At 34.5% G+C, this 12,386-nt stretch overlaps 1 protein-coding gene across 1 annotated transcript in view; it reads left to right on the plus strand.

The window, feature by feature from the left end:
• NDNF (neuron derived neurotrophic factor) overlaps window positions 1-4,626 on the plus strand; it is a 39,383-nt gene extending 34,757 nt beyond the window's left edge. Inside the window, exon 4 of the mRNA XM_051965912.1 lies at window positions 631-4,626. Coding sequence (XP_051821872.1) covers window positions 631-2,027 — 1,397 coding nt within the window. The 3' untranslated portion in view covers window positions 2,028-4,626. The remainder of the gene's footprint in view (window positions 1-630) is intronic.
• The last annotated feature ends 7,760 nt before the right edge of the window (window positions 4,627-12,386 follow it).

The following is a 12,386-nucleotide window of genomic DNA, read 5'->3' on the forward strand; positions in this document are numbered from 1 at the left end:
TACTCTCTGTTCCATAAGACCAGACACGGTCACATTATCTGAGTGCTGGCTGGTACTACCAAGTACATATATCATCATATTTTGTCCTCTTCTACAGGTTTTTTAGACTCCTTGAATGTAGGTAAAATGTTGATTTCCTTCTGCTTTTTTTTTTCCCTGAGGAAATTAGGGTTAAGTGACTTGCCCAGGGTCACACAGCTAGGGAGTGTTAAGTGCCTGAGGCCACACTTGAACTCAGGTCCTCCTGATTTCAGGGCTGATGCTTTATTCATTGCACCACCTAGCTGCTCTGATTTCCTTCTGCTTTGATGCTTATGCATGTGCTGTTGAGTGGCTTGGTCCTTTTTGACTGAGTCAATGTTTAACATAAATCATTAGAATTTAGAACTGGAAAGGGATGGTAAGCTTAATTTTGTTCAACTCTCTTCATTTTGAAGAGAAGAGAATTGAATTGAATAAAAATTTCTAAGTGCCAGAGTTAGGATCTAAATTCAAGTTGATTGTACTAGGCTCTGGATATCTTTTTTATATATTTGCTTATTAGCTGCCAAAGATAGACAATTTATCTTGTCCTGTAAGAGGCAATAGACAACTTGCCTTTTAAAATATGTCTCTGCTTATCTTTTCTAGGTGAACCAGAGCCACTTGAGCAGCAGAGGCAGCAGATAATTAATGAGGATGGCACTGAGTTATTCTCCTATAAAGGAAATGATGTGGAATCATTTATGTCTTCAAGTTCACCATCTGGCTTATACCAATTAGAACTTCTCTCTACTGAGAAGGATACCCACTTTAAAGTCTATGCCACCACTACACCAGAGTCTGACCAGCCCTATCCTGAATTGCCCTATGATCCACGAGTGGATGTTACCTCTCTAGGACACACCACAGTGACTTTGGTATGGAAACCCAGCCCCACAGCCTCACTGCTCAAACAGCCCATTCAGTATTGTGTGGTCATCAACAAAGAGCACAACTTCAAGAGTCTCTGTGCTGTTGAAGCCAAGATGACTGCTGATGATGCCTTTATGATGGCCCCCAAACCTGGTCTAGATTTCAGCCCATTTGACTTTGCTCATTTTGGATTTCCTTCAGAAAATAGTCCTGGCAGAGAACGGAGCTTCTCAGGCAAGCCAGTTCCCAAGCTGGGGCGGCATATTTATTCCAAGGCTAAGGTGGACATTCAGAAAATCTGCATTGGCAATAAGAATATTTACACAGTGTCTGATCTAAAGCCTGACACACAATATTATTTTGATGTGTTTGTGGTCAAAATGCCCAGCAATACAAGCACTGCTTATATTGGTACCTTTGCCAGAACAAAAGAGGAAGCCAAGCAGAAGACAATTGACCTCAAAGATGGAAAAGTCACTGATGTTTTTATCAAGAGGAAGGGCACCAAGTTTCTCCGGTTTGCTCCTGTCTCATCCCATCAAAAAGTCACATTCTTTGTTCACTCCTGCCTGGATATTATTCAAATCCAAGTCAGGAGAGATGGGAAACTTCTTTTGTCTCAAAATGTTGAAGGAGTCCATCAATTTCAGCTTAGGGGCAAACCAAAAGCCAAGTATCTCATTAGGCTGAAAGGAAACAAGAAGGGGGCCTCTATGCTGAAGATCCTGGCGACCACACGGATCAATAAGCAGTCATTTCCCTCTCTTCCTGAAGACACAAGAATCAAAGCCTTTGACAAGCTCCGTACATGTTCTTCAGCAACAGTGGCCTGGTTGGGCACTCAGGAAAGAAACAAGTTTTGCATCTATAGAAAGGAAGTAGATGATAATTACAATGAAAACCAAAAGAAAAGAGAACAGAACCAATGCCTAGGGCCAGAAACAAGAAAGAAATCGGAAAAGGTTCTCTGTAAGTATTTCCACAGCCAAAACTTACAGAAAGCAGTGACCACTGAAACAATTAAAGGCCTCCAACCTGGCCGATCTTACCTTATTGATGTTTATGTTATTGGGCATGGAGGGCACTCAGTGAAATATCTGAGTAAAGTTGTGAAAACAAGAAAATTCTGCTAGTGACTTTGCATCAAGAAATAGACTTTGGGAAAGTTCAAGGTGAACATCATACTACTTAAAGTGTAAACAATTGACTATCACACAGCTGAGGGAAGTTGTGATCCATATTTGTACTGTGTAAGAAAAGATATCAACTTGTATATTTATGTTTACCTATGCCACTCTCATATGGGACTGGACCAGGTGCTCCTGGATGGCATCTGGAAGATGTATTACTGGGTGGTCCAGCTCCCCACTGGACTCTTGGTTTATGTCAATAGCTGCAGAAAACATGGGGGGGGGGGAATCTCTTGCCATCCTTTGCTCTCACATTGCATGAACTGCTTCTAAATTATCTTATACTTCAACCATGAAAGATATCATTCATTAGGTCATACACACACACACACACACACACACACACACACACACACACATGCAAATGCTTTCTGTAGATTCTAGGTTGTCTGTAAATTATTTTATAAAGTCTTGTTTTAAATGTTGGTGTTTTTATGATTGTAAACTATTAAATTCTTGCCATGACTAATTACCACCTTAATATCAGCCTGTACTCTGGTAGCTTTCATCACAATTCCAAATTCCTGTCTGGTTGATGTTTAAATGCTGTACCATGTACAAAGCTGATGTATCTTATATTCTTGTATATAAAATTAAAATTCTTAGATTATATATTCCTTCTTGCATTGTAATGTAGACAGGAGAAACAGCCTCCTGATGGAATAAAATTTCTACTTTAGCCCTTTCTGTAATGTGGCACCTAAAATGGCTTTTCCTTTTATTTAAGAAGGTATGTTAAGACCTCCTCAAGGTATGGCTGCATTAACAAAAGCTGTTGAGATGTGTAATTTGACATTGAACAGAAGCCAGCTGCTGTGGAAGTTGAGAACTCTTCTAAATAATTGTTAAAAAGAATGGACCTGTCAGCCAGACACGTAGCTTAACAAACATTAAACAAATATTTCTCAGGACTTAAAATAGATTTCATCATAAACATCTGTCTTTAAGGAGACTGCATGGTTGGTTGAAGGGGTTTCCATTTGCTTAATTAAATATTAGCAAAAATGATTACTTTCATTTCTGGATAAAACAGTTCAGTCACTTGCAATTATACCTATGCCAAATAATAGAAAAGTTGCAGTAATCCCTATTACTTTTATTTTTAAATAGCATTTTATTGTGATTCTGGAGTGAAATTTTAGAAGATTAGGACAATATTTAGGTCCTACACATAAAGAACCCTAAATAGCATGGAGGGCGGGATAGGGAGTGTGGAATCACTAGTCTTGGGAGTTAACAATGGCCTACATTAATATGGGATATTAATTTGGGACAGCTGGATGGCATAAGGGATAAAGCTCTGGGCCCAAAGTTAAAAAGATTCATTTCTATGAGTTCAAATCTGGTCTCAGACACTAGTTTTGTAATTCTGGGAAAGTCACTTAATCTTGTTTGCCTCAGTTTCCTCAGATGTAAAATAAGCTGGAAAAAGAAATAGCAAACCACTTCAGTGGTTCCCTTGTCATGAGAACTCCAAATGGCATCATGAAGAGTCAAACATGACTGAAAAATGACAGAACAACATAGCATTAATTTAGTACTTTAAAGTTTGAAAAGTAGCTTGCAAATGTTACTTCATTTGAGCTTCATAAAAACCCTGAGGATAGTGAAACAGACAGGAAGTGCCTTACTGACAGTCATATATAGCTAGGAAGTTTCTAAAGCTGGATTTGAACTCAATTATTTCTAACATCAGGACTAGTGCTTTATCTACTGTGATCACCAACTGCCTGGTTTCTAATCTCAGTCCTGTCATTAATTAGCTGTGTAACTTTTAATCTCTACAACTCAATTTTCATCTCTCTAATATGAAGTACTTAGACAAGATAATTTTAAAGATGTCTACCAGCTCTTATATTTCTTAATTCTAAATGCGGAATCATTATCTCTTTGAATGAATATCTGTAATCATATCCTTATGTTTTCTTTATAGTAGAGTATCTTATAATACAGGTCATGGATGATAGAGTGAATATCTTGTAGTATCTTCATATAGTACTAGTTTAGTACTGGTAATAGTGCCATATTATATAGTAGAGTGAGAATCTCACAGTGTCTTCAGCACTGTTTATATTTGGTTCCCTACCTTCATATGTTATGAAGGGAGAGATAACAAATTCAATATAGTTGACATTTGGTGCTTGCCCGAGGTCAGAAGAAAAAAAAAAACAACAACAACAAAACCAAAAAACAACAACAAAAACAATATCCTCACTTTCATTCAAAAGAAGCAAAATAGTGTGGAAAAGTAAAAAAAGATTTTGGCCTTCACAAAAAAATCAGTTTTGAATATGGGCTCTGTAATGTATTAGTTATGAAACTTTCAGTGATCCAATTGAGAGCAACCATCTGTTAAAACCTTACTGTGGTCAAAACATTTTTCCTAGAGATCAAGAGGAAAAAAATGATCCTTTTTCAAGGGGCTTCACTAAGGTTTGGGAGCTGGAGAGTTGGAAAAGATGGAACATCTATATAGATAAGTACAAAGTAATTCCTTGTAATTCCAAGAGGAAATGGCTACCAAAAAAAAAAAAAAAACAACTGGGGAGATGAAGAAACAACTTGTTTTGGAGATAATCTTGTATTATGTTTTGAAGGAGGTTAGAGATGAAGAAGGCAGGTACTCCAAGTTTAGGGCATGCTCTGTTAAGGAATATGGAGATAGGAAAATGGAATGTCATGTCTAACAACAATAAGTAAGTTAGTCTGATTGCAATGGAGAAGTACAAAGAATAGGAATGTGATATAAAACTGGAGAGGTAATTGGGAACTATATCAGCTTGATAAATTTTAATTTAATTTAATTTTTATTCTAATAGGAGACCTTGAAAATTTTTGAGTAATGAAATGGAGTTAAATGTACCTTTTAGTAATTTTTTTAAATTTCAGATTCTTCTACTATAATATAAAGGGAATAGTAATGGAACTCCCTACAGCTTCACCAAGTTATTTTGAACTAAATAATTTTTTTAAATGGGACATTAAGTTCTTGAATATTGTTCAAAAAACAGTAGTGACTTTAGGAAGACATTGCAAACAAATCTAGATATATTTCCCAAAATGAAATAAAACAACTCTAAAATAATAGTTTTTCCTAAAGATAAGTTGTGGAAAACAACAATAACAATAAATTAGGTGTCTTTGGTGGATTTAATAAGTAAATAGGATTTGAGTTCTCTGGATTTGACTACTTGTATGATGTTGGGTAAGTCCCTTAACCTCTCTGGGCCTCAATATTTTCATCTATTAAAAGGAGATTGATGTCTGAAGGCTAGGATTACACAAAGTGGCACCAACCCTCTCACTATTTGAGTGAATATTCCTCTAGAGAAAAGAACACTAGATTTCAAGCCAAATGACCTATGTTAATAATTCCTGTTGCTCTCTTACTTTGCCTTATCATAATGAAAATTTCACTTCACCTCTAAGTGCCTCTTTCTCCTTGCCTATTAAATAAAAGCTTTGTTTCATATTTAAAGTAACTTTCAACTCCCCCAAATCCTGTCTTCTTTACCCTATGACATCAAATGGAACTCAACGATGAAGTTACCAAAGATGGATGACCAAACATCTTTAAAAATTTTAATAATATTTTATTCTTTCAAATATATGCAAAGACAGTTTTCAACATTCACCTTTGCTAAACCTTGTGTTCCAAATTTTTTCTCCCTCTCCTTGTTTTTCCCTTTCCCCAAAATAGCAAGCAATCAAATATAGGTTAAATATATGTCCATATTTGTCATGCTGATATGTACCTCTTTTTTTGGAGTGCTTAGATGATGCAGTAAGCTTGGAGTTAAGAAGACTCATTTTCCCAATTCAAATCTGAACTCACATAGTAACTAGTGTGTGACCCTGAGTAAAGTCCCTTAATCCTATTTGTTCAGTTTTCTCATCTGTAAAATGTGCTGGAGAAGGAAATGGCAAGCTATTCCAATATCTTTGCCAAGATAATTCCACATAGGGTCATGAAGAGTTGGACATGGCTATAATAACTGACCAGCAATCTATATAAAAAGTTCATGATTCTTCTAACAATCATACCTCATAATGAGAATAAGGGAACAATGATTACTTTCTCTTTTAATGAGTTTTATTCTTATGAAGAGTTTGAAGCACTTAATGCCCTTGGAAATGGGTATATTGAATTGGACACTATTAGAGTAGAGCTACCAAAATAGATAAACAAAGGAGAAATTATTTGGGAAAAATTAATCTTAATGTCTCAATCTTTTCATTGTATCCCTACTTTACACTGAAATGAAATAAAAATAGAACTGGCTTTGAATTCAGAGAACTTGAACTTAAATCTTACTTCTGAATCTATCTATCTATGTGTGTGTGTGTGTGTGTGTGTGTGTGTGTGTGTGTGTGTGTATCACCAGACAAGTCATTTAATTTTTCTGAGCATAATTTCTTTACTTGTAAAATGTGAAAATAAGACTAGATGACCCCAAAGAACTCTTCCAATTCTAGATCTATGACCCTATACTCTCCTATCTTGCCCCAGGAGTTTTTTCTAGGTATAATAAACTTTTTGAGAATCAGACCTCTTTCCCCCCAATCTGCTATTGGCTCTATCATCTTTGAATAATGGAAAAACCTCTTCCCTGAGTTCTAGCCCATGCTCTACTACTAATTAGTTCTTTAGAAGCCTAAGAAATCCAATGATAAGCTCAAGATTATTTTTCTCTCTTGCCGAAAGAAAGTGTTGTTCATGATGATCCTGGTCCCTTCTAGTTCCTAAATTCTAGAATTTCTGGGAATGTAAAATGCAAATTACTTGAATCCAGCTAATTCATCTACATTATCTATAGAACATTAGTTCTAAGAATTTTCTCAGAAACAAGCTATTTGTCCATCAAATTGAGATTCTGAATTTTACATTGGTTATGGAACTGCTGCATAGAGACACTTTAATAATAATTGTAATGATGATGAATGTTCACATGAACAAAATGACTTAAGGTTACAAAACATTTTATATACTATATATCATTTGCTTTTCATATCTACTCTGAGAGATAGATACTACTTCTGAATAGTGGGTGGATGGACAAATGAATGAATGAATGGAAAAAAGAATGACCAAATAAAACATTTACTAAGCACTGACCATTTTCTGAACATCACTCTAAGTGCTTTAATTATAAAAATCAAAAAACTGCCTTTAAATAGTTTGCATTTTGATGAGATAAACAACATATAAAGGAAAGTAGTGTTCAGGGAATAATATTTTGGTATGGGAAGGGATGGTGAATGGGACCAAAGGGAAAATATTATAGTTTCTTGATTGTGATTCATGGCTCCAGAACTGGGGCCTGTTCTTCCTTAATTTTGAAGAGGACGAATAACATCATGGAATGATATCTTCATTTGTTCATGAATAAATTTAACTGAGGCAGAGTTGCACAAATCTTTCAGCTTAATTCTCTTCCAGAGTCAGTGAAATCTAGGACAACTGAAGATGCCTCAGGATATGGTGGATGACCCTGGCATCTTTGATTCCTAACCAAGCTCTAAGCTCTCCCTAGCACCTGTTTAAGCTTCCTTTATAGCCATTGAAACAATTTGTTTTCATCTGTCTATTCCACTTGAGAAGTCTTCATGTTTGAGAATAGATATTATCCTAATTTACTGACAGGTATTAGACCTTTTGGTTACCTTCAATTTGGTTTAGGCCATATGCTGAGATAGTTTTACTAGGATGTTGTCATCGTCCATGCTCAAGGTTCTTGAGGCACAAGTGAGAGTTGGATGGCAAGTGGACACCAAAGGTGGATGAATATCTCTAAAAGGGGTTTGGCAGCTTACACATCTGCTATTCCCTGCTAATCCCTGATTATCCCATACTTCATTTCCTAAATTGTGTATTTGGGTTTCAGACATTCTTTTTTTAGAATATCTATGTCATTGTCATATCTCGTATAAAAAAATCTTTTACTTGAAAGCGCTAGCTTTTAGTAATTATTCAATGGAAATGAATTATGTTGAAAAAGTTCATCAATATTTTAATTAATATTTATTTTCCTATTTATTCATTTCACTATTTATAAATGAGTTCTTTTTTTTTTTTACTTCACTAATGAAATTTTCATTGCCTTGCTCCATTCTCCCTAGTTCTCTTATCTGAAACCAAATCCATACTAAACCTTAAATTGATTTAATTCTAACTAACAATTTAACTAAGTATGGAAAACTTTATTACAGAGAAAACAGAATCCTACAAATTAGAAGATCCATACCCAACATAGAATCTCCTTTACAATATTTCCACCAAATGGTATCCAATCATTGCTTGAAGAGTATTACTAAAGGAAGAATTGGATATGGAAATACCAAGGTACTAACAAACATCAAGAAAGGAGGAGGCAACAAACAGGCAGTCTAAAGTAAAGTAGCTAACAAATAATGGCTCATTGATATCCCCAATGAATAGTGGGTGGATGGACAAATGAATGAATGAATAGAAAAAAGAATGACCGGATAAAACATTTACTAAGCACTGACCATTTTCTGAACATCACTCTAAGTGCTTTAAAAGATCAAAAAACCACCTTTAAGTAGTTTGCATTTCGATGAGATAAACAACATATAAAGGAATGTATGATAATATAAATGCATATATGTATAGCTATAGAAATACCACATATGTATACACATATATAATCATATGCATTTATATAAAATTGAAGTATGCTTATTTGTCCTCTGTTTCTCTGAAAGTGGATAACTTCATCCTTCTTAATTCCAAGTTGTTCCGTATTTTTCTAAATCTAGCAGCTCTTCATTTTCTACTCCACAGCAATATTCCAACCGTATACTGCCTAGTTATTTTATATAGTCTAAAAAATATTGATTAATATGACTGACAGTGTAGTTTCCCTATTTTTTCTTTTGATTGTCTTATTTTGACTTTGTTTAAGATCATGATTACTATACTTGCTTTTTTTTTCATAATAAATTCTACAACTGAGCTTTATTTTATGTTTGTGTGTATCTTTTATTTCCTATCCTTTCTAACTCCTCCTGTCCTTTCTAACTTCTACCCACTACCTTGGTTCCCCAATACTTAACTATTTCTCCTCCTAGGAGCTCTCCCTTATCCTCTTGAACCTATCCACCCTATCAAGGATTCTTCCCTTATTCTTTCTTCCTCCATCTAGTCTTCTTCATCTCATTTCCATTAACCTGCACACTTTTTTATACCCCCATTTATTCTCTCATTCTCTTATTTCTTTATAAATTTAGATGACTTTTATTCCCTTCTAAATATAAATGTTGTTCTCTCTTTAATTCTGATTTGTTGTAAATAGGGTTCCCTCTAAAAATCCCTCCTTTATCTTCTTCTTTCTTCCTGTCTCCTTGTTCTCTTATTCTTGCATTTAGAAGACTTTAATATACACACACAGACACAGACACATGCACACACACATAGACATATGGATATGTGTGTGAACACACATGTATGTACACATATTTACATACAGATACACATAAACATGTGTGTGTATATATATATCTATTTTCCATCTTTAACCTATTCATGATGAACATAAGGTTCCAGAACTACCAGCCTTTCTTCCCCATCTAATTCTTCTGTGTTAGTTCTTCTTCTCACACCTCATTTGTATAAGATAATTACTCTTTTTGTCTTTTCCTACACAATTTTGCTTTTTAGAATCACAACACATTCAACTCTGTCCCAGTCTTTCTTCTGAACTATCCAATCACTAAAGCCAATCTTAGAGATATGATTTACATTGCCATGTATTCCAATTTTTCCTTAAGTCCTTTTGCAATTGTTTTTGGTGTTTGCTTTATATTTTTTGGATCTTTTTTTGTCAATTTTTCTATTAAATTCAGGTCGTTTTGCAATGAAATCCAGAAAGTCTGCTAATTCATTTAACATTCTTTTTGGTAGTTATTATTTTTCCAGGATTATGCTTAATTTTGCTGGGTATGTTATTTTCAGCTATTATCCCAATTCTTTTGCTCTTTGATAGATAGTATTCCTAGACCTGCAGCCATTTAATGTAGTTGCTTTCAAGTCTTGTGATATTATAATTATGGCTCCACCATATTTAATATTTTTTCTTGTTGATTGTAATATTTTCTCCATGACCTGGATTTTTTTTTAAACATTTGGCTATAATACTCCTATAGATTTTCCTCATAGGATCTCTTAAGGTGGTGATTCATGGATATTTTCTATTTCTACCTTCCCCTTTTGTCCTAACATTTCAAGATAATTTTCTTTATTTTTTTATATTATTCTATCAAGAGCTTTTTTTTTTTTTAACCATAGTTCTCAGGTAGTCTGATTATACTTATTTTTTTTTCTTTTTGATCTGTTCTCCATATTAGTTGCTTTTCTTATGAGAGATTTCTCATTCTCTTCAATTTTTTTCATTCATTAATTTTTTTTATTATTATTTCTTGGTCTTCTAACTTCATCGGAAGTTAGACCAATTTGGGTTTTCAAGGAATCATTTTCTTCCTTAAGATTCTGAATCTTTTCTACTAGTTGACAGACTTTCTTTTTATAATCTTACTTTTCCTGGATTATTTTAATTTTTTAAACTTCCTCAATGTCTTTTATTTTATTTTTAAAGTTTTGTTTAAGATGTCCAATGAATTGGTTTTGGACAGGTGACCACAAACTCTTACTTTTTGGGATAGGAAAGGCTTTTTATTTTTCCTCAGTGTCCTCCTTTGAAAACAAATCCTGGTTTCCTCTGTTCAATAATAACTTTTTAAAGTTGGGTTCTTTCTGTTTTGCCTACTCTTTTTTTTTAAATAGAAGCTTGTTAAATATTCATCTCTAGTCCAAAGATATGGGGGATGATGTCTGGACACCAAAATTCCTGTGGCTGAAGCTGAGGCCACTCCCCAGCCCAGCTAATCTCAGGGATTTCTCTGGGAAGTTTCAAGAGAGCTAGTCTGGAACTGTTTTATACTTCCTAAGGACCAATGCTCCATTCTGATATCTTTCTTCAGATCTTCTCTAGTTGACTCAGGAAGATAACTGTTCTGTGCCAATCTTATTTGTTTTCAATCCTCTACATTTGCCTTGAAGTGCTATTTTGTTTTGTTTGTGGAGATCTGGAAAGCTTGAAAAATTTTGACTAATTCTACCATCTTCTCAGAATTCTCTCTCCTAATCATTTCTTAAAGATTATATTTTTTATGATCTAGGATTTTAAGCAAATGTTTAAAATTTCTTTCAGATTTCCTTACTGGAAATATTCATTCCACTAATAAACTACTAACGTTCTCCATGTCTATGTTGGTTTTTAACTGAAAACAAAAACAATCACTTTAGTAAAGTGGTAGGATACCACCAAAAGTCATTAATACTTCTGTGCATTATTAACAACAAAAAAGATGGATCACCTTATTACAATAATTATCTTGTTTTAAGCAAGAGGCAATATGACCCTTGTGTTTCACATGTTTTCCTCTTTTGAGGCTTCAACTTTATTTTAAATTAAAAGCTATGCATTCACTCATCAAAGATAGTGAGATGATGCAGTGAATAGAATGCTGAGACTAGAATTAGGACAAACTAATTCAAATTCTGCCTACACTTACAAGTTATATGACTTTGAGTAAGCTATTTAATTTCTATTTGCTTCAGTTTCTTCAACTACAAAGTGAAGATAATAATGTCCCTACCGTTGCTTCCTAAGATTATAGCAGCAACATAGAGGATAATACTTACTCAATGTTATTTTAATTAATAAATTTCTATTAATGGCAGATGTTAAACCCTGTTCTCCTTGGGATGATCACTGTGAAGACTGAACTGAAAACAGGACCAGTGGTCTAAATTGTGGGGCTTCTGCCATGCTCAAAACATTTGCTTGTTTTTTTCTTCCTTTCTGGTGGCAATTGATCAGCAATTGGTATTGATGATGGTGAGAAAGACAGCTTCCTTCTCCATAGTGATTTTGCCCATAAATGATAGCTGTGAGACCTGAGGTAAAAAACATGGCTAATGGTTTGGAGAAGACTGTTATTATTTCAAAGGCTCTTGGGTTCAGGGTCCTGGACTATCTTCATCAAGGCAATTTTTCACCTTACCTGTAGAAACAAATGTAACCATTGAACTTGTATAGAACATAATACCTCCTGAATAAGCTTGTAGGTTCCTTGCTGAAGTAATTCACATCTCTCTTATTACTAGTGATTTAGGGCATTTCTCCGGTTATGATTGTAATAGCTTAGATTTCTTCCTTTGAAAATTGTTATTTAGGGGTGGAGCTAAGATACAGTATTCTACCTGAACTAATTCCCTGA

The sequence above is a fragment of the Antechinus flavipes genome, chromosome 6 (assembly GCF_016432865.1).
Source record: "Antechinus flavipes isolate AdamAnt ecotype Samford, QLD, Australia chromosome 6, AdamAnt_v2, whole genome shotgun sequence".
Lineage (NCBI taxonomy): Eukaryota > Metazoa > Chordata > Mammalia > Dasyuromorphia > Dasyuridae > Antechinus > Antechinus flavipes.